Source organism: Terrapene carolina, unplaced genomic scaffold (genome assembly GCF_002925995.2).
Source record: "Terrapene carolina triunguis isolate 2854851 unplaced genomic scaffold, T_m_triunguis-2.0 Scaffold113, whole genome shotgun sequence".
Lineage (NCBI taxonomy): Eukaryota > Metazoa > Chordata > Testudines > Emydidae > Terrapene > Terrapene triunguis.
This window is the reverse complement of record NW_020664464.1, coordinates 16,483,337-16,506,276: the sequence shown is the minus strand read 5'-3', so window position 1 is coordinate 16,506,276 and position 22,940 is coordinate 16,483,337. Positions and strand designations below refer to the sequence as shown.

Here is a 22,940-nt window from a genome sequence, read left to right as displayed (position 1 = left end):
CTTAAGACTGAGTCTTGTTTGCAGTAGTGTTTTGCCTCTGACTATTTTCATTAAAGAGATTTCTTCCCGAAGACTGAGGAAAAAATATTGCTAAATAAAATAAAATAAATAAATAAACAAATAAATAAAAGAAATTGAGAAGACTTTCATATGGGAGATCATGCAATTCTCCTCATCCCTGTGTTTGCAGAGCTGGTCTCAGTTGTCCTGATCCTGCAAAGATTTACTCACATGATTAACTTAAGGCACTGCAATCATCCCATTGAAATCAAAAGGATTGCTCATTACTCACCGTGTGTGAGCTTAAGTGTGTACAAAAATTCTCCCAGGATCAGGGCCTAAGGCTGTAAAACTGCTGTCTTGATCTAGCTCAGATAGGCAGACCATGCATTTTAATAGCTAAAATGTTTCAACACTGACCATTGCGAGCCATTAGAAATGCACTTTAAAAAGACATTTTGAAAACATTCTATTGTCTGTGTAAAATCACTTTTCCAAACTATACAGTAACTGAGGGCCTAATTCTAATTCCTCATGAGTGGGAACCAGAAGGTATTCTACTGAAGTCAATGATGTTATACCAGTGTAAGTAAGACTGGAATCAGGCCCTGAACTACTAAAGCCATTAAGATAATGTAAAAGGCCAGGTTCTCTTGCTTACACAGCTGAAAATATGGTGCACCTTCACTGAATTCAGTGGGGCTAAACCTAGGTTTACACCAGTGTAACAGATTGATACCAGTGTAACAGAGGCAGAATTTGCACCACTGTGGATAACTCTTGGCAAATATTTTTTTAATAGAAAGCATCATGATAGACAAAGAACCTTTCTGCAGCCCTTTATCAAGGCAAAACTTCCATTGTAAAGAACGTGCAAAGAACTGCAGGGTTAGGCCCATATCTTCCACTGAAAGCTATCATGACTAAATAGCTTTCCAAAAATATTATTTTGAGCAATTAATTTCTTAAATACCTTTTTGTACAATTGGTTTCATAGTCACCAATTCCTCAGGATATGAAAATGTTCCAATATTGGTGACTTTTTTTAAAAATAGGACCTTAATAACATTGCTGCAGATCAGATTCAGCCTCCAAGTCTGTATTCATTTTGTTTGTTTGTTTACTTATTTTACAAAATGATTAGTACATGGCTTGTATGACTGGTGCCATTTGACTGATACTGTTGCACCTCTTGTGAGGTCAAAAGGCCACTGCATGCCATACACTCAGAACACATGGTGGGCTCTGATCAGTCATTTACTTTCTTGTAATGCAAGGTCCTGTTTAGTGTGATACTTGTGCTGCTGTCAGAGGCAATGAGGGTCAGCAGTTGTGGTGACAAATTAGTTTTGACAAGCTTAATGACCCCAAGGGAGAAAAGTCTGCAGCCTTGATAGCAACGGCAGAATAATTGGTTATCTCAGCCAAACAGGGAATGTGTTAAAAATCCCAAATCCTCTCTAGCAGGCCAATTACACCATACAGCAAAAGGGGTGGAAGGTTGCCATCAGCTTCTATAGTCTTACAAAAGCATCAACAGGCTGTATTTCAATCAATTCAATTTTGTTTGGCGGGACATCAGGACATCGAAGGAAACAATTGGGCCTTTCAAGCAATGTTCATATTATAAACTCAGGAACAAAGCAAAGGGAAATCTTTTGTAAGAGCCCTTTAGAACTACACTGACTGTAGTAAGTTAGAGTGTTTCAGTTAAAGTGTTTCAGGTAAAGTGTATGTGTTTTGAGACATTTATATGCAAGCCTTTTTTATCTTTCAGATTTTATCCAGGTTTTCAGACTATATAACAAAGCAACTAGAGTCAAATAATAGAGATCACGTATGTAAAACGGTAACAGCTGGTATGCACTTACCTGATTGTGTTAATGCCTGGTCTATACATGGCACACATCATGGTGGCATAATAGATATTGAAAATAGTCCTAACCTCAGCAAGTTATAGCAGATGTATTTGAGACTACAGAGTATATAAGCAAGCTTGGAAAGAGAGAGAAAATGAATTGGAGAAAAAGATGATGGTGACAGAGGCATTAGCACTTTGGATTAGGGATCCTGGAATGAGCATACACCAGACAGGGAACATTTTAGGACAGTTTCTTAAAAGGCAGAGGCCCTAATTCTGACCCTGTCTCTTCCTCTTATCTCTGCCTCCCTCCTCTATATAAAAAATCTTACATAGCAGACTTTTAAAGGTGTTTATTAAGCCTGCAAACTATATAATTAAAATTAAATTATCTATAAATAAATAATACTTAGAACTTACAGCATCTTTTTTCATCTATGGATCTCAGAGTTCTTTACAAATGTAGAAACATTCTCCTAGTTTTACAGTTGGGGAATTGAGGCACAGAGCGGTTCAGTGACTTGGCTACAGTCACACAGGTCAATGGCAGAGGAGGGAATAGAACCCAGGAGTTCTCCCAGTCCAGTGTCATACAGTATCTGTTGGACCAGCTGTACCATTAGACTGTCAGCGTAAGGCCACTGCCCAGGCATTGTTATTGTCTCAAGGTTAAAAAAAAAAATTGAAACAGTGCTATAAATTGTCCTAATATTGGTGAAGAGATGGGTGCTCCTTATCATCAGTCACATGAGTCATGTTGATTGGCTCCACAGGATACACCATACTAAGGGAGTACCATAATGGGTATAGAACCTCCTGGGCTCCAGATGATCTCTTTCTCATCAGTAGGGTCAGACTCTTGCTTTGGATAACAATCTAGGCTGTTATGTGGGACAAAAGAGGTCGTCCTTTCTGAAAACTTCCTGAATTGCACAGTGTGCTATCATCAACTTGTTTAGCTAAAATAAGAATGGACCTTGCATGTCACCAAAAACCCCCATTGAACCCAATCTGAATCTTTTTTGAGACTTGAAATTCAGTTAACTCTTTTAAAATTAATTTAATTATTGTGGCTCTTTGCACTCCACAGTAGTAGCTGGCATGCAAAGGGGAAGGTGGAAGGGGTTTAAATGCTGTAGTTTAATTGCTCTTGCAACATCACTAGCCCAAATGGAAGTAAGAAGTACTGAAAATCTAATGAGAGAGCCCAGCTTCATGAGAATTCCAGCTCGGTTTTAGTGGACTGAGGAGATTGAGATAGTTCAAGTGAGGATCTAAACTCTTGGGTGCTCATCCCCCGCAAAACCTACAGACCCTTCAGATTTGCCCCTCATTTATACACACACAACCTTTGTTGAAGTTCATGCATAAGATAGAAGTTTTTATACGGAGATGATCACCTCTGTGTATACTACTATTAGTGACCAATACCTATTAGATAAGTATACCCTGAAATGAATGTGTTAATATAGATATAGAGCCATTCTCACTCTGCCACTCAATTCTGGTGGCCAGATACCAATCTCTTTCATAAATGCGTAAACTCAGAGTCATTTCTTCTTCCCCATTCATCTTTAATTAGATTGTGTGTGGTGCTCTTATAATTATATCAGTAGAATCTTTATAATCTCACCTTGTCTCATTTTAAAGGCGTGAATCATTAAAATAGAATTAAGTATATATTGTAAATTAATAGACACACAAATCTGCCTTGCAAACTGTGTAAAAGTAGTTCTGCATCTTATTGTATCTTCCCCAGAACATTCCTCCACAGAAGGAAATAATATATTTCAAGGACTGTTGAATGCTGTGAATATTCACAGTGGATCTACATGCAGTTACCTAGTTTATGGGAGATACACTGAGGAAAATGTTCCATATGGATAAAAATAAAATCATAACTTCACAGACTGCAGACTCATTTTATAGTCAGTTCACTTATTGAGCCATCCATTAATTCAGTCTGTTCCAATTCAAAGCACCTTCTCCTCTCCTTCAAGGACCTGCATAACTTAACCCCTGTTTACATCTCTGGCCTTGTTTCCTTTGTTCTCCCTTGTCTCCTAGATGTGGTTCATCTAGTAATACAGGATATTATTTGTTCTAGGGATAATATTCAACCAGTCATAGAGTTGGATCTATAGTACAAATAATTATTTGTCAAGTACCTTATTTGAGTGACAATATTCTTTCAGACGTACTTCCTTTTCTTTACCCAAGCAGTCCCATTTCTCCTCCCACTTATGCCTCTGTGCCTTGTTCCATCTGGCATCCTTTGCCAAGAACCCTTTCCTGATGTAGTCTACTGTGGCTCAAGCCTCTCTTCTTTAAGTCTTTTTCTAAATGTTACTCCTTCTACGAAGCCTACAAACTCTTTCAGCTCCCCTCAAAGGTTCAGTATCTCTGACTTCCATACTAACAACATGAATTTGTTACCTTTGTCATAGTTCAGGGCAACTGCACCTGTATTTCCCCTCCATGGTCCAGCAAGGCATCCACTTTCAGGCTTCTGGCTTCCTAGCTGTCACCTCTCTTGGGCACAGATCTGCATTTCTCTCCCACTGATTGGGGGTATTCCCAGGCTGCGCAGTTCCATACCTACTGTGAATTCCCCAGCAAAGTCAGACTGCCTAAGCAGGCCTGCTCTCCCTTTCTTTCTCTTTGATGGCTATGAACAGGGTAATTGCCACAGTTATAAATTACTGCACAGCTCCTTTTAAGCAAGTACATTTATTATTAAGGTAAAAGCATTGCAGAGTAAACACATTAAAACAATAAAAACCTACACTCATGCTAATAAGCTTACCAGAAATCACCCCAACCCCAACAAGGGCTCTAGCCAATGAACAGTCCTTCAGATCCCACTGAGGGAGTTTTCTGTGGTTACAAGTTCATAACAGCTGTTAGCTCAGAACAGGCACACCCCCCTGATGTGAGTCACTCTTTATCCAGCTTAGGCCTCTGGTCCTGTCCTCATGTAACAGCTGATCAGCAGACAATGAGTTCCTCCTCATGGTGCCGCTTCTAAAGAATCCATTGCAGGATCCGAATTCTAGGGCAGGGATTCTCATAGACTGTAAGGCCAGAACGGACCATCATGATCATCTAGTCTTATCTCCTGCACATTGCAGGCCACAGAACCTCACCCACCCACTTCTGTACTAGATCGCTAACTTCTAGTTGGGTTACTGAAGTCTTTAAATCATGATTTAATGACTTGAAGTTACAGAGAATCCACCATTTACACAAGCTTAAACCTGCAAGTGACCTGTGCCCCATGCTGCAAAGGAAGGCGATTCTGGTTGTTTTTATTTTTCTTTTAATTGTCATGAATATTTATTCCAATATATCATTTAGTAATTAGGTTTGCAAACCCATTATGGTGCCACTTTTCCCAGAAGCACCAATCATTTATATAGAAGGACACAATGTTCTTAAACCGCTGTCTGCATTGCACTATGGCTTACACAGGATCAGCTTGTACTTTTCTTATTGAGCCGTCTCTCTGTGTTAGGTATTTCCAAGGCACCTATGGGTGCAGAATCTAAGTGCTAGGTATAGGAATTCATTATTGTCTGTGTTTTGCATTTTGTTGCTAAGGTGAAAAATAAGAATGTTCCCAAAAAAAAAAGGCCTTAGCTCTAATGAAGCATGGCTAGATGTGACCCCAAAACCTCTTGTTGTCAATTGGCAGAGGGAACTGGGGTATATAGGAGTACACAGATCCCCTGGGTTAATCAAAAAACTGTCATGTAAGGTCCCTAATGAAAGCCTGTGGCACACCAGTCGTCATAATCATTACGAGATGTGAGTACAAAAAAGATGTGAGGAGTTAGATGTATATGCTGAAAATGATGTTATCTAGGCCTTGTAGTTAAAGGTAGGTGACTCAGAGGTAGCATATCCTGAGACAAACTTCTCCAGACAGGAGGTGGGAAACACTTATTTCCCTGGTGGATCATTGTGTGTCTTACAATAGAAGTCTATTAGCATACTGAGTCAAATGCCAATGAAGAGCTTGCAGAGACTTCAGAAGGAAATTAACAAGAAGTGGTAAGCAGTGGGGGTGGGGGAGAAACCCTATTTTCAGGTGAACATCAGAGGTCTGGTCTCATATATCTGAGAGTGCAGAGAGACACCCTGGCATCCTTCAGTCTGTGAGGACAAGCCACCAGTAGGCTTAATCTTATGAAAGGGCGAACTAAGCCAACCCAGCTGAAAATGCAGGGAAAAGGACTTGGGGTAAAATGTCCTGTTGGAAACAGGGGACTGTCTTGGGAGTAAAGTTTTGGCTCTAGAAAATATGTATGATTTTGTTTTGTATGTAACCATTTGTTTCCTATATTCTTACTACCATCTGAGCGGTTCTTTGATAATAAACATTTTCTTGTTTTTGCTATACATATATCTAAGTGCTATGTGTTAAGCAGAGTGGTGATCCTGAGGTGACTCTAGTGAACTGGTGTGCGCTATTCCATTGGGAGTAGTGAATCTGAGAGTTCTGTGACTGTCCAGGGAAGCAGGGGCTGAGCACTTCAGAGGACTTGGGAGTTGGTGTGTTCCTATCGCTAACCTGTACAGAGAGCGCGAGGCCTGCAAGGCAGTGCTTGTGTTCCCAGTGGCTGGTGGAGTCAGGGAGCTGATCCACAGGAGGCATCACACTAGGGTTCTGCAAGGATGGATGAGCTGTCAAATATTGCCTCAGCCTCCTTTGGCTCTCTGTAAACGGCCTTTGTGAAAATGGTAAAAAATGGTTCCATAGGGGAACAAAATTTCTGCTGAATTAGTCAAAATGGTATCCAAGCCTCTTCCATAGCCATTTGCAGGCTACTGCACACAGAACACTTCTGCCAAATAAAGTCATGGGGTAGCTATTGAGCTTTCAAACCTAGTGCTGTTTCGTTAAAATGTTTTCATAGCCAACCCTGCAATAGCTGGCAGATCTTTGATGTGGCTTTTGATTTGCATTTTGTTTTTTGCTTCAAGTTGGACACTCAGTAAGTTGGAACTGAAAACTTTAAAGTGACTTGAATGTATCAAACTGACTGAGAGAAATTTTCTTTTAGATACTTAATTCAAAACAGAACCACACATTTTCTATAAAACAAAGGCCAGATCATCTTCTCCCATGGGAAGAGGTTCGCCAGAGTATCCCCTTGTGAGTTCCTCCTCCTTGATAATTTCACTGTAGGGCAGAGTTCATTCCCCTGTCCCCGCCCCCCAGTACAGATAGTGGGCCAACCCCAAGCTGTGGGTCCCTGAGGCCATTTACCCAGAAGCTTTGTGCCTCTACAACTGCTTTGGACCCGAGCAGGCAAGCAAAGCGGAGGAGAGTTTTTGGTAGCATGGCATCTGCGGAGGCTGCAGAGTTGTGAATGATCTGCGACTAAGGTAATATAACCCAAACAAGCCACTTATTGAAAACCAATGCATCCAGCTGTCTGCATGGTGCCACTAAATGGAGTCTCCTAGGAAAATGTACTCTCTGGTAAGAACCTGAGTCACCATCCAAAGCTCATGCTCCTTCCCTCATGTTCCCCTAGTGTAAGAACTCCAAGAAAAAATGGATTGCAGTTATCTTTCCTTTTGTGAATTTTCCTCCTCTGTGAGCTCAGATATTGCCTCTGCAGATCAGATTAGATTTCTCAAACTCCCACCAAAAACTGGGAAAGTGACTTTTTTAGAGTGCCTCTTGCTGTCAACCATAACTCTCTGTAGGCCTGATTCTGGTCTTGTGTACATCCGTGTGAGAAGAGAATCAAGCCCTTTGAGCTTTGATTTGGTACGTCCAGGTCAGTTTACTTTTCATTTAAACAAAGTAAAACATCTCTGTGTCTACTTGTTGCACTGTCTAGTGGCTCCCTTTTTTCACACAAATATTCTTTATTTTAATTTCAAGCTGGCAGTGTGACCATCAAATTTCAGTTCATCAGTCAACAAAGAAAAAGTATACAGTAGTCAATGGGGCTATGTCTCTCCCAAATCCTGTCCCTGGGTGTCTTGTCCTCCCTGTATCATGCTTCTTACCATACAGATGTGTATCTGATAGTCAGATTTGTTGGGTATTTTAAAAGTTATTGTCTTTTCAGGGCCATACACGTCTGCAGAACTGCTGACACCAGCACCCAAAATCTCTTCCCACTCTCCCACAATAGAGGTCCTGCTTCATGTCCTCACATATTCTGGCCTCTCTTCTTTGCACTCACAAGTCTGGAGAGTTTGCTCACCAGGTGGGTTCTTTTAAGCTTTCACAACTCTGCTTTTTACTCAGAGGCTTATAACATGTGGGACTATTATCTGAATTGTCATGAATTTTGGATTTAGTTCCAGATAGTCAAAAGCATGTTTTCAGCTGAGCAAATCAAATGAAGCAAAAAAAGCTTTTTTTCTCCTTTATTCTTATTACACTTCCCAGCAGGGTAGAAGAATAAAGAATGCATACTCTAGATTCTAAAAGAATTTCTAATATATGTTCTTTCTCCATAAGATACACAGCTTAATCCTTTCTTTAGACTTTTTTTTTCTAAACAAACAGGGCTTAATTGGAAAAAGCTGAAGGAGCTAAGCAGCAAACAATAGAAAACATTTCCTGAGCTGGGAAGTGCATATTGAATGTTGCAGGAAATTTGCATATGGATTACTTATGGGGCAAAAAAGAAACATCCTTAGCCTGTTTGTTATTGTGATGGACTCCCACCTACTAGAATACAGTCCTTTGCCTTGTTTTCTCCAACTGTTCTTTTCTGCTCTCATTTTCTCTTAACAAACAGGATGAATAAGCATAATGAATAATAAAAGAATAAAGAATAATGAAAAAGAAGAGCACTTGCACATTGCAAAAGAAGAATAGAGGAAGAAAAGTAGCTGTGTCCAGAGTAGGAGACTGTGTTTGGATTTTAAACACTAGTTCACATTGGAACCACACTTTGGTTCCCCTTTAACCAGAGACAACTGAATGAAGCTGAGACTGTATTTAATATAGAACTCATAATGTACTTCACACCAAGTCTTAGGTTGCTTAATTTAATTAAGTTGTTACAGATAAGAGCGTAGAAGCAAGATACTGATATGATATTTTAATAAATAACTAACATCCCACAATTAGCACCTGCTAGGCACTGCAGTCTTCTTCAGTAAGCAATGTTCTGTTGTGATGAGGCACCATAATTATCATGGATTCTGACCTAAAAAGAAAAATGTATTAAGGGACTGATTTGACCAGGGCCGGCCCCAGGCACCAGCCGAGCAAGCTGGTGCTTGGGGCGGCAGATTCTACGGGGCGGCATTCCGCCCAATCCTAGGGCGGCACAGCCACTTTTTTGTTTTGTTTTTTGTTTTGTTTTGTTCACCATCTGGCCGCCCTGTACGGGGCGGCGGCACGGCGGAGGGGAGCGCGCTGTGTGCTCCGTCTGCCCCAGCCAGTGCCAGATCTGTAGCAAGCCCGGCAGGGCAGCCCGCGTCCTTCCCTCCCCGCTGACCGCTTGGGGGGGCAAAAAAGCCAGAGCCAGCCCTGGATTTGACATTCCCTGTTTATCCTAAATTCCCATTGACTTCAGTGGAAATGTTTCATGTACCAAAAAATGTAGAATTGGGCCCTGTTATGACAGAATCATTATAGTGTGAGCTGGCAACAATATGGACCAGAGCTAAAGTTGCCTAACTCTTTGCATTATAAACCACTGTTTTCAGTTGCTTATAATTTTGCCAAACTTTAACTATTCAGTCTGAAATTCTTCATGCTTGCTCTCTTCCTTGGATTGATTTTATTTTAATGTCTTAGTGAAAACAATTCAGTCATTTTCAAGGATGAGGATAGGGAAAAGCAAGCAGCTTGGCTAATGTTAATTTCCCCCCCAGCTGTTTCTTTGAAGAGCTCTAATATTTCTGTGCTCTGAATAAAGAATTTGAAAATTGTTAGGATTATAGCGTTGGTTTCTGGAAAGTGTTTTTCACTGTTTCTGCAAAAGTTCACTCTCATTTGGCTGAATTTCATATCTGTGAAAATCACTGTTTGCACATGGTCATTAGAGGTTGCTGATACTATCTTCTAAAATTCCATCTGCACTGATTATATCCCAGTCTCATAGGGCACCCTATCAACACAAAAATTGTAAGAGGTGAATTGTGATTGGATAGCCAATATCTGGGAAGAGAACATTTGAGATCAAAAAGGTCTGGCACCGAGTACCAAGATTTTATAGGACTCACTTTCACTTGTGTGAATTACCAGAAAGTGGTGGCCATTTTGAGAAGACTGCCTTAACTGAGGGCAGCTTGCAGCCTCGGTCTTGCTGAGAAAAACTAGCAATGATGGCCATTTTGGAATAGGGCAATTCTTGATGTGTTTCTCTGGAGGAGAACTCATGTGCCAGCATCTCTGGAAGAAGAAATTTTCACTTATGAAGAATAACGGTGGGAAATGACTATTAATCCTAAAACTTTATTTTAAAAACTGTCTGTTGCACCAGATGTACTCAGCAGAAAGGGGAGAAAGAGGAAACCGAAGAGGTGTGTGCAGGGCCTGGAGGAGTTATAGGTAGAAGGGAAAAACCTCTCAAGTATATTTTGTTTTGGGGGGCAGCACTCATTTTAGCCCCAAAGTTCCCTATGTTCCATACAAATTTGGCATCCCCTCACTTTCATCACTGAACATTGCTTACATCAGAAATAAAGAATCATGAAGCTGAGGTTATACAAAGAGAAAGGAATCCCACTGCATTTTAAGTTTACCACATGAATAATTTTTGTGTGTCCCCCTCACTTTGGATCTTTGTCATACATTTGGATGTTGGCGGGTTGAAAGGTATGGGGAATTTGTGGGGAGGTGTGCAGGGGAATGTGGAAGACTGGAGGGAGCAGGAAACTAGAGTGTACTTTCAGGCTGCTTTGCACTACCGTGGTGATGCCAACAGCTGTAACCCAGATTAACTGGCCAGTATGCTGCAGCTGCTTTATGCCTAACCACTTGATTCACTCAGTAATTCTTTCTCTCTCTGGCCCAATGTATATTTATTTATACACCGGGGAACAGCTTCAATCGAAGAGATTGAGAGAGACCCGCCCTTGAATATCCCATAATCCAGTGGTTAGGGCAGTCACCTGAGAGGTGGGAGATCCCTTTTCAAATCCCTGCTCCACACCAGGCAGAAGGGGGAATTAAACTGGGGTCTCCTACATCCTGGGTGAGTGCCCAAACCATTGGGCTAAAGGTTATAATGAGCTTCAGATGGGAAGGTGATAAAGAAATACAAAGAATTATTATCCATAAGGGATTCGTCACATTTTTGAACCTTCGTTGGCTCTATTCGCATGCACAAGATAATAAACGCATTCATTTCAACGTTATGGCCTTTGTGGATTATAAGAGAACCATGGGAGAAGAGGGTGGAACTACTAACTACTTTATCAAGGGTGTTGGAGGTGGGCAAACCTTACCTCCTGATGGAAGAATTCCAAAGAAATTCCATTATTTGAAACTTGCAAGCTTTCCTGTTTTACTGAGATTATTCTTGCATAAGGGAGAATGTGAAATTTATTTTTGTCACTGAAAACAGCAAATATGCTTCTGCATATTCCTAGACAGGCAGACCTGTTCAGTAAAAAGGGGCCATTATAGCAGTTACCATCCAGAGCAGAACCACAGTTTAACTTTTAGTATTTAAAGAAATGTCTTTATATGTATAGATTAAAATTATGCTCAGGTAAGGAAACACCCTTTGTCCTCTCAGGTTCATGAAGGGAAAAAAAGTGCCAGTGCAACAGCAGTGGAAATAGTTATTTTAAAATGAGAAAACACACCTAATTTCAGTATATTATTTAGTGCATTTTTCCAGCTAACCTTGAATCTCTAAGTAAAGGTTGAGGTTTGATCAAGCATATTTCTTTCTCATATAGATACCTCATCCTGTGCATATTGTGCTTTTCTATCTCAAGCATTTCCAGTTTAACATCAATGTACATAACTAAATGGCCAATTATACTGTGCCTAATGTAATTGTTTTAATAAGAACTCTTTAACCAGACCCTTTAATTAAAATCAGTGTCAGCCTGTCAAAAAAATTGGAACCATAAAAACACATCTATTTTTTTAAGGCTAACTCTCTTAAGTACATAAATTTCCTGGTCACAAAGCTGGTGTTTATGGACATGTTTTACTTTATTCCAGCATATTTTCTTTAAGCAAATACTATGCTCTTGAGAGATCAAAAGGAGCACTCACTGCTTTCATTTTGTTCTTGGCTCTGATCCATGATGGATTTTTTTTAATTTAAAAAAAATTATTTCCTTAAGAAAAATAAATAGCAACTCTGTGAATCATAACAAGAGTTCACTAATAGAGTTGGACCAGACTGCAGCTAGCTCTATATAGACATGTGGAGGGTGGAAAGAGCCTTCCCCTCACACACACACCTTGTGCAATTGTGCAAAAGGCTGCCACAGTCTCAGTCCTTGGTATACACAGTGCCGAGCAGTTTGGGGAGTCAAAACACGGCCACCAACGTGAGAGTCCACCAGTGGAGCCACAGCCATGGTTCTGCTCTCCCCACCACTAACCAGCTGTTGGACATCAGGATTGATGCACAGGACTAGAGGGGAGGGAAAACACATGCTTCGTCCTACTAACCAATGTATGACTAAGGCAGACAGAGTGCCTCCGTGGTCTGCTTTTGAGGAGGGAGGCAGACTGTGACTTTCAAAGCTCAAACTGAAGTTATGGACTTGATGCAGAGTTTACCGGGTGAGGTTCTTTGACCTGTGTTATGCAGGAGGTCAGACTAGATAATCATAATGGTCCCTTCTAGCTTTAAAATCTACCACAATGGAGCCCTATATTTTAATTAGCTGTAGTTTCAAACTACTTTAATAATATTTACAGGAAAGCTATTTTTTTTTTTGTATTTTCAATTCAGGTTGTTTTGTGTGTGTGTGTAATACAGAATATAGTGAATCTAGTGTAAATCTGGAGAACTTCATTGACTTCAGTGGAGTTACTTTAGTTTTACACCAGGGTAATGGAGATCGGAACCTAGCCCTTCATGAGGCTCACTTTGTCAAAATACTGTAATACAGAGAAGTTCCCCAACATGAACACCATGTCCAAGCCCCATTGCCACCTGAACTTCTGTGAAAATCCATCTGGATTTGAAGTCTTGAACCCACCTCTCTCTTGGATGCACTCTATTGGGCCAAACCAAAACTTAACTTTGGATCCACATTCAGCTCTGAACTACACTGCCTAGTTATATCTCTAATATGTATGACTCTTTATTGGGAAGCTAGAAAGCATTCAGGCTGCATGTGGTTTGTAAATCATTTTAGATGTTAGCGAGGTGAATGTTATGTTCACTTCTCCTTTCCTTTCCTATATCATGTCTTTTCCTTTTCCTTTGAATCTTACTCTTCCCTTCTCTTATCCCATCTATTGTCAGGAAGAAGTGCTCCCAATTCTGTCTGACATCTCCAGAGCTTAGTGACAGCAATATTAGCTACAATAGTGAACAGATTTAAACAAATGGAGAAGGTTTTTAATAGGGGAAGCTATATGAATACACAGGACAACCTCTGTTATAAAAGGGTTTTAGAGACAAAGATTACACGTGAGCAATACCAAGGACAGCATGTTGGAAACTACTGGAAGAGGGAGTGAGAGAAGAGTGTCAAACAAAAAAGACTAGAGACACCCTCTAAACACAGGGAAGCAATAAACCAATTCCCCAGTTGTTCATTCTTCCTCTATTGGCTTCCAATTGTGTGTCTTTTGAATTATTACCAGATGATGTGTTCAGTAGTAGATTCTTTCCAAGAAACTTGTCATAATATTTACTTGCTCTGCAACAACAGGAATGTCTTCCAGGGCTGAAATGGCCAGGCTTATTAAAACAAATGAAAACAACAGCCATTTCCATGGTGGATGAGTCTGTGACACCTACATTTTGTGGGATAAATAACATCCGATATACAGTACTTTGCTTCAGTTGAGCATATTTTATATCCTTGGGTTCTCCCGGAAGTGCAGTGCTTGTTTCAAGTGTGAATATGGAGGAGGGTGCCATAACTAAGAGAAATATGAAGACTCTGGAATATATGAAATATGAAAGAAGAGATTTGCAATGCATGTTTCATATTTTTTTTTATTGGAAACATACTAAGTATAAAGGGTTGTCGGTAGAGAGAGCTGTCATGCAAAGAGAAATTTGTGGTGTGGGAACAGCCCTCTACAGGTACTGCTCTTCCATTGATGTGGATCCTTGCTCCCCTTTTTCTGTTTTTCCTTCCAGAATTGCTAACACCACAGTGAAACTTAAAGGAACTATTAAAGGTGTATTTCAATGATACATTCAATCAGTCCATGGCTGGAAACATCTGAGGCAATCCACAGGAGAAAGTGAGCGTTTGTCAAAGAGAAACATGGGAGGAAGCACTCAGCTGTAACTGCCAGCAAAAGTAGCACATTTCAAACATTCTAAACAATGTGCCATGTTCTTCGCTGTGATTTCATTGCAGATGTGCAGGTGTAACAGCAGAATATAACTTTCTGTCCACGGTCTAGCCATAAGAATTTTAGATTTGAAAATTAAAATCACATTAGGATATAATTTATTAACCCTGTGTCTATTCACAGACAAAATCTTTTACTTCTCAGGTGCAAAGCTCCCTAGATGGTTTGCAGCAGTGACAACTTGGGTACAACAAAATCCCTTAAAATATGACCTATTCCATTGATAGTGTTACATCATTTATTCTCTCTGACTCAGAGAAAGCATTGTTTTCTATGTAAATCTGTGTTAAATATATCTATTATTACAGTGTATGAGTTCATGAAAGATAGAAATATACCAACTATGATTTACTCCAAGCTTTCCTGTGGTCTGTAACTTTTTTCTCTTTGTATATATGCTCACATATTCAGGGTCTCCAAATTCTGCTGGAATTTGCAGCTTATTTTTGCAGCAGAGATAACAGCATTTATCAGCCATTTCAAGGGCTGATCCAAAACCCCTTGGTGTCAACACAAAATGCCCATTGACTTCAATAAGCTTTGGATCAGGAACTTAGTGAATTGTCTGGCAAACACCAACTGTAGTCATCTACAGTGAGTGTACACATAGCCCACTGTTGTTTACTGGAATTGATGAATTCCAGGAGCCATGGCTTTTTATGATTTCAGAGAGCCTAACTTGGAAGGGAGGAAATCCCCCAGCCTATGCACTGTTTGAAAATATAGTCCTATACAAGCACTGTGCATACAAAAAACCAAACAAGTACCATGTCATAAAATGTGCTTGCACTCTGATAGAAATATTTCCTCTACAATGAAGTGTAGCTTTGGATGTTATATTTTCCCCATTTATGTGCTCTAAAGGTTAAAATCATACCACACATTTAATGAACTCAGCCTTTCAAACCTCAGCTGTGGCATGCAGCGTCCTTGTTGGTGAGCACCTGATGTCAGCGTTTTGAGTGATGTCTGACACTAATTATGTGTCACTCACAGGATTGCCAGACAAGAGAGTCAGGGGGAATAAAAAGCTATTTAAAAGGTTTTGATATGAGGTCTTACTCTCAATTTTTTAAAAGCCCTCATGCCTTTTATAGAGCAGTACTCTGCTAATGCTATGGGGGAAGGGAAATGCTTTTAAAAAGGCTTTTAATTAATGTTTAAAATGCATCACCATTGTTTGAAAGCAATTTAAGGAGCAGTTTCTACATCTGTTCCCTCCATACTCTAAAAAAGGGGGGAGGAGGGGAAATCTTTCATTCCTTTCGTGCCACTCACTTCAGTAGTTACACAGAAGAGCATAATTGGGCAGTGTATCACATTACCTAAAATACTAATGGCAGATTGATATAAAAGGCTGTTGGACTCATTAATTACTCCTTTATCTGCTGCAAAGGAAGCTTTTAAAAAAAATGTGACCATGGGACAATTCCAAGACAATCTCAGAGCCTAATGTGTATGGTACTATGTGTTTATAAATACATATATGTATATCACCTTTTTATATGCCTCTATATTATATGTACCCATATCTTCCTCTGTGTGTGTGTATTATAGCAGTGCCTATACAGACACCCCCCAACTTACGCAGTCGTTCCATTCTGGAAAGCCTTGTGTAATTCAAATTTTGCATAAGTCGGAAATGTATACCCGTACGTTAAGCAAAAATTTTCCTAACTCGAAAATCCTATTTCTGGCTTATGGAACTTTTCCGTAAGTGTGAATTTGCGTAAGTCAGGTCTTGTGTAACCTGGGGAGCGTCTGTATTTGCAATCTTAAGCCTTTCTCAGATGCTTATAACTTAGCAAAAATCTACACTGGAAACATCTACAAAAGATTTCCATGTCTGTGGTGAGCCTAAGAACAAATTATTGCCTAGTATGGAAGTCCCCTTCCCTTTTCAAAGCAAGCTAAACAAGAACCAAGCAAAAACAGACTCCAGGGACATCTTGCTTTTGCCTGTATCCTTAGGTCAACTTCAAGCCAGCAGAAGATATAAAGACAGTACATGTTCCTTTGGTGGATGATCTCTTCTTGTCCACTGGCAGCAAAGTACTTCCACACCTATCCTGCTGGACCTCACTGCTGCAGCCTTTGGTGCATGTCATCACCAGATAATCTTGCCCTGCCTCCAAGAGGCTGATGAGATGGAAGGAAAGTGTGTCAGGTTCTTCCTCTCAGACCAAACACATTCCATGAGCCTCTGTTCTTCCATGTCCAAAGCCTTCATTTTCAGAGTCCCACAAGACTCACTCCTCTCCCTCATATCATTCAACTTCTATATGAAGCCAAACTAACCAAGCTATTTTTCCTATAGTCTGGAATGGGAAAAAGAGAAAAGCTGTTATTTTCACTGATGTTTTCTATTTCTATTTACGTTTCTTAGGCAGGATGTAAAACGTTTTTAAATCAGCAGGACTGGATAACTTGCACACACGAATCTTAAAAGAAGGAGTTGGAGCCTATGGAAAATAGTATTTGATCATATAAGTTAACGACCATTGATCCGATTCCTAATTACACAGAAGACTTTATGCACTTTTGTGGCAGGGTAAAGGGGTACCAAAGAGGGCATAAATTACACTTACACTCACTTTAAGACCCCTTTACACTGTTGGATTAGTGTAAAAGGGTCTGAGTGTAACTGAGAATCAAGCCCAACGTTATAATGCATATGCACAGGGAGAAGAGTTAAGGTTACATAGGGACCTGATTTCTGAGTGCTTCCCTTTGTAAATTTAATGTTCTTTTAAATTTTGTTTTTCTGTATGCATTCACACATACGGTAAAATAGAGGGGATGGAGCCTCTGTATGTGGGTATGTAAATTTCTTATGAAATCAGTGTAGATGTCATAAAGAAGCCACAATCCACTCAATGTTTTACTAATATGCTCTACCCGTGTTTATAAACTTCTAATTTTGATAACTAATATACAATGTCTGTGTAAAGAGAAACAAAACAATTGCAAATATAAATAAATGGACAGTCCAATGAATTTGTTTTAAAGAAAACTCTAGGTCAACATTAAGCAGCACGCTGAGCCAGGAAATTGTCTTTATGAGCTGGTTAATGGTTTCAATTTGCATGGAACAGTAAAAAGAAAAATACAGTAACTATGATTCTTTTATTGCAGATTAGGAAAACATTACAAAGGGCTTTTTTATTAATTCCACAAAACTTTAATACTTCCAGAAAATCTGGCTGAATCAGGATTATGTTTAGGAGTGTTATTCAGTTTTAGAATGTCAAATGCATGGCACCTACTAAACTGACTAATTGCGGTAAAGGTGTTACATCCTCTTCCACAACCACACTTAATAACTTGGAAACTATGAAGATTTCCATTTGAAAATACAACTACAGTCTACTTGACTTTTTGTTCCTTCAGCAAATCATGGCTTCTGTGGAATAATTTAACAGAAATCCTATTAGCAAGGAATAGTCCATATTATATATAGTTCAAAAGAATATCCTTCTCAAAGCTTTTTGTCTTTTAAAGCATGAGAGATTCCCTAAATTTTAGAATTTTTTTTCAGCATTAACATTTATACTGTATTGTCTGAAAAAGGACTTTCCAACATTTCAGGCTCAATTACCTAGTAAAAGATAAAGAAGAAGTCACAATATCTAGAGTTGTGAATGTCATATGCATGAATTAAGGTACTATGAGGGGAAAAAGCTTCAATATATTTTCATTATTTTCAAGTTCTACTCAACAATGCAGAGTTCTTAAAAATGTTAATGTCTATATCTTTTAGGGTGAAATTCACCTCATTTCTCAATTAACCACATAATCTGATATAAACTCTGTGTTAATTCCCCAATCCTATAGACACATGCGCACATGCTTAATTTTACTTAATTACCTGCAGGATCGAGGCGTAAGTAATTAACATAGGGCTGATGCAGTACAGAGGGTCTTCTTTGGAATCTCTGTAGTGGGGTGAATTTCACCCTATAAGATTGAAAGATACTTGAGAAAATGGAGTTTATACTACAGCTATATACAATTTAATCCATGTCATTTGAATGGAAATTTGTTCTGTTCTAAACTTTCCTCTTGGAACCATTAGTGACTTGCCAAAATAATATAATTTCTACTATCCGTGATTTTCGCTAATGCTACCACCTACCTGTTCTTGAGTGATTTTTTTTTCAAAATACTGGCTATTCTTTCATACCAATCCTGTCATCCTTATGTTTTCCTTTTTCATCTGTTTTTCTCACAAAATTTTGTTACAGTGGTTGGAATAAATATAAGGGAAATTCCATGGTTCATGATAGACTCATGAGAAATCAGGCAATCTTAAAATATTTCAGAGTAAGGAAGTACTATAGAGGAACACTATGTTTTACATTTGTGACTTCTGTTTTGACTCTTGCCCTCAAGATTTCAATGACATAGAACAATCAATATTTTTGCTTCCTTCCCCTGCCTCTACAAGCACAGTTGGATTTCTGGATGATGGTTTGTGACTGGAGAGCCTCAAAAGCTTTGGAGGTTCAGTTTGGATAAGAACCCCAAGATCTAGATAACCTGCTGCTCCCCCCCCCCCCCCACAAAAATGTTCAGAACCATTGGGTTGTCAGAGTTGGGTTAGAAGTGTTGCAAAAACTTGTTTTTCTGAGACTTCAAATACTTCCCACTTTGTGTTTGAACTTGGCCACAAATACCATTGAATAAAGCCTCCCATTCAGTATTTCATCACTAGCATCTCTGGTTCTGTAAATCAAGGAAGCAAAGGCATGGGTGAAAATGAAAACTGCATGGTTTGGAAAGATTTCTGAATTTCTCTGAATCTGAAAAAAAAATGCATTGTGTTTGAGTTTAAGGTGAAGGTTTGGGTTGGCTCACTCATCCCTAATGAGTATGCCTCTTCTTATACTGTAGCATTTAAATCAGAGTTATATACCTTGTCCCATCTCCTAAATTTGCCTGGGCAATGTGTCGTCAGTTTTTTTCTTTTCTATGGTTTAAAAAAAAATTGTGAAGCAAGGCCCAGAGATTCACCTCATTCTAGTTTTTTGTTTCCCTTCTCCATCCTTTCCTTATGCTTCTTCATTCTGTGGAATTTTATCTGATCCTTTACTCATTATTCCAAGAATTAAAAGTTGAGATCCCTATTTTTCTCACTTTAGTTCTAATTAATTACAAACCAATGCAAATTATGGTCAGTCATTTTGATGGTTCATCTATCTCTACTTTTGCAAGCATTCATACAGTAAATAAAATATAACAAATGTTATTTATGTAACTCCAGAGTAAGTTAAAAGTTGCCCCTATTCTAGTTATTGCTCGTAGACTAGGTGAAATGAATTAGTAAGAGGAACTCTGGAAATCGCTCATTATATCTGCAGTATTATACATGCTTGACATTTATGCTAGTGCATTTTTATCTTTGCAAATGTACAAGAACAGCAAACTAGCATGTAATTTGGGAGACAGCTTCTAATACTGTGCAATGAAACACACAGCAGCTATGATTAATTGCATTAATTGCTCTTGACTGATGGAGTCTAATTGAAATCAAATACATATATAAAAATGCCTGATGTCACAGAAATCCTTGTTTTTAGTTTCCCTAACATTAGAGATGCTGTGGAAGCCTGATCAGGAAAGAACTGGTGTTAGCACTTGGGAGATGCACTTCTGTTTTGAGTAGATTAAGTAGCTCATTAGGGAAAGGAACAGTATTCCATTATTTGTTACCCATATAGATTAAATCCTGTTTTGATGGAGTCTAATGATGAACTCTTTATTTTTAGTAGCTTATACAAAAACCTGTAATAGAAAGATAAAATAATATTTGCATGGTGATTATAGCTTAGTTTTTGTTTTTTTATTACAAAAACACTAACAAGGCAGTGAAGGTTAGGGTTTCACAGGGTGTGGGTTGTATGGGGTTTTTTGTTTTGGAGAGGTTTTTTTGGTTATTCAATTCTGTTGATGATATGCAAGCTGGAACAAAACCGTGAGGAAAGATGGTCCAGTGGTCAGGGTGCTAACCTAGAACTAGGGCAACTGGGGTTCACTCCCTGCTGTGCTTTCTTTGTGACCCTGAGCAAATCTTTGGTCTGACCCAGTACGGGCATTCTTATGTTAATCACTTACACTGTCTGTGCCTCAGTTCCCTAGCTGCAAAATGGGAATAATTGTGGTTTCTGACCTCACAGTGTGATATGAAAATAGATACATTAAAAGATTGTGAGTTGCTCAGATACAGTAGTCATAGGGGTAATATAAGTACCTAAGGGCTTGTCGGCATAGCAATGGGTGCTAGAAGGGTGTGATTTCTAAAGCACATCAATATGTTGTGCACTAACTGGCCTACTAACAAACAGTACTATGTTAATGAGCACTAGGAAATTTTTAGTTCACATCAGCAGGGTCTACATGGTCCAGTTAGTGCATAACATGCTGGTGTGCATTAGAAATTACACCTCTTTAGTCACACTGCCATGCCATGTAGACAAGTTATAAGAGAGAAATTCCAGCTCCATTTCCCAGAGCTATATTGTCTAAATAGAGATAAAGATTCATCTTAGTCACTAATGTTAGCAGAAATGAAATGGCCAGAGCTATGAAGAAAAGACATGAACTCTCTCAAAATGTGAGGGTGTTCAGCTCGGAAGTTTGGTTCAGACCCATCTCTACAAGAAAAAACAAAACAGTGGGACAGGATTTTCAGAAGTGTTTAGTGTTGGCCTTACTCTGTTCCCATTGAAGTCTATGGAAAAAATTCCATTGACTTCAGTGGAGGAAGGTAGGTCAGTGCTGAGTGCTTTGAGAAATCCCTCTCAGTACATTTTGAGACAAATGCTTAATTTAGTGACTGAATATTTTTAAATTACAAAGTAAAAATTACACTTGGATTTTAAAAGATGAAGGCATTCAAATGTGGGTTTCCTTTTTTAAAAAAAAAAATCTTGTCTCTTATACAGTTTGAGGGCTGCAAGAAGGCCTTTTCCAGACTAGAAAATCTCAAGATTCATTTACGAAGCCACACAGGAGAAAAGCCCTACCTTTGTCAGCATCCAGGCTGTCAGAAAGCATTCAGTAACTCCAGTGATCGAGCCAAGCATCAGAGGACACACTTGGACACTGTAAGAAATAAAAGATCTCAAATTTGATTTCTTGTTAACCTGTTAAATCCTTTTTCTCTTAGCTGATCGCATCAAATACTGTATATAATTGGAGATGGGAGAATAGGAAGAGATGTCAGTTAATAGAGTTTGAGCTGTGGCAGAGATGACATAGTCCAGGGGTGGCCAAACTGTAGCTTGCTAGCAACATGCAGCTCTTTTACCATTAAAGTGCAGCTTGCAAACCCCTCCATCCCCTCTCCATTCTCCGCCTACCACACTGGGTGGGGGGAGGGAGGTAGGAGCTTCTGCCCAGCAGGGAGGAGGGTCTTGGGGCTTCAGCCCTGCGGGGCGCGTCTGCCGGTGCTTGGCAGGAGTGGGGCTGAAGTCCCAAGCCCTGGCCCCTGGCAGGTGTGCTCTGGGTCTCAAACTTCTGAAGATTGTCGTATGTGGCTCGGATGGTCAGTAAATTTGGCCACCCCTGACATAGTGTCAGTCAGGAGAGTTACCAAGTTGTGTTCAGTTTTCCCCATTTCCTTTGCTTGTAATAACACTGGGACTGACTGTGACAGAAACAGTTAGTCTGCTGGCCTGTATGTTCTGAGGAGGCTCTGGTTACTGACTGAGGTATATAAAGGTAAGTAGTGGAGATGGGCCAAGGTTACAAAATTCAGATTTGGATCCAGATTTTGAATACCACAAAATTCTGGAGTTTTTGGAAACAGGATAATGGACCACTGTGGAATCTGGATCCAGGTTTGAGTCTGAAGTTTGGAGATTTCCAGGTGTGAAGTTTTGGATCAGGGCTATCTCCAGTCAGTACACTTTGAAGTTGGAATTAAGGCATAAATGCCTGGGCTATAACAGAATGGTCTGATGATGAACGTATTAGCCTTTGCCTACAGAGATACCACAGTGCATAAGAAAACCCATTCAGATAGGAGCAAGACTTTGGAAAATCAAAATGTATCTTCTACAAGAATATATCCCAAAATACAGAACACATTAAGGGCAAAGATCTGTCTGTTTTAGTCACACTACTTCATTAACTTCAGCAGGACTATTCACTTGGGCAAGGCGAGCCTTATTTGGGCTCTTAACTCTTATTACTGGTAGATTAGTGATCAGTGCAAATGTGGCATGCTACTTTTTAAAAAATGGTATGTAATATAAACAATTGACTTAGGGCCTGATTCAAAGCCTAGTAAAGTCAACAGGAATCTTTCCATTGGCTCCATTGGGTTTTGAATCTGGCCCTTAATGGTTATTATCAAGTTCTGCTCTATTTTAAGACACATAGGTATTCATTATGTGGTATTGCAGGTTCTGTAGATAAGAAGTTATTCCATGTCACAACATATAATGAATGTGCAATGAGAGGCTGCTGAGAACATTACCAGAAAGCAGAACATTCAGCTAGATTCAGTTTTCCAAATCACAAAACAAAAAAGTTTCTCATTTAAGTTTTAGGCCTTCCTGCATCAGTTCAATAGTT

General features: G+C 39.4%; 1 protein-coding gene across 1 annotated transcript in view; it reads left to right on the top strand.

Moving 5' to 3' along the window:
• The window catches only part of GLIS3 (GLIS family zinc finger 3), a 191,571-nt gene that overhangs the window by 91,038 nt on the left and 77,593 nt on the right, over positions 1–22,940 (top strand). Inside the window, exon 3 of the mRNA XM_029911701.1 lies at positions 21,305–21,466. Coding sequence (XP_029767561.1) covers positions 21,305–21,466 — 162 coding nt within the window. The remainder of the gene's footprint in view (positions 1–21,304; positions 21,467–22,940) is intronic.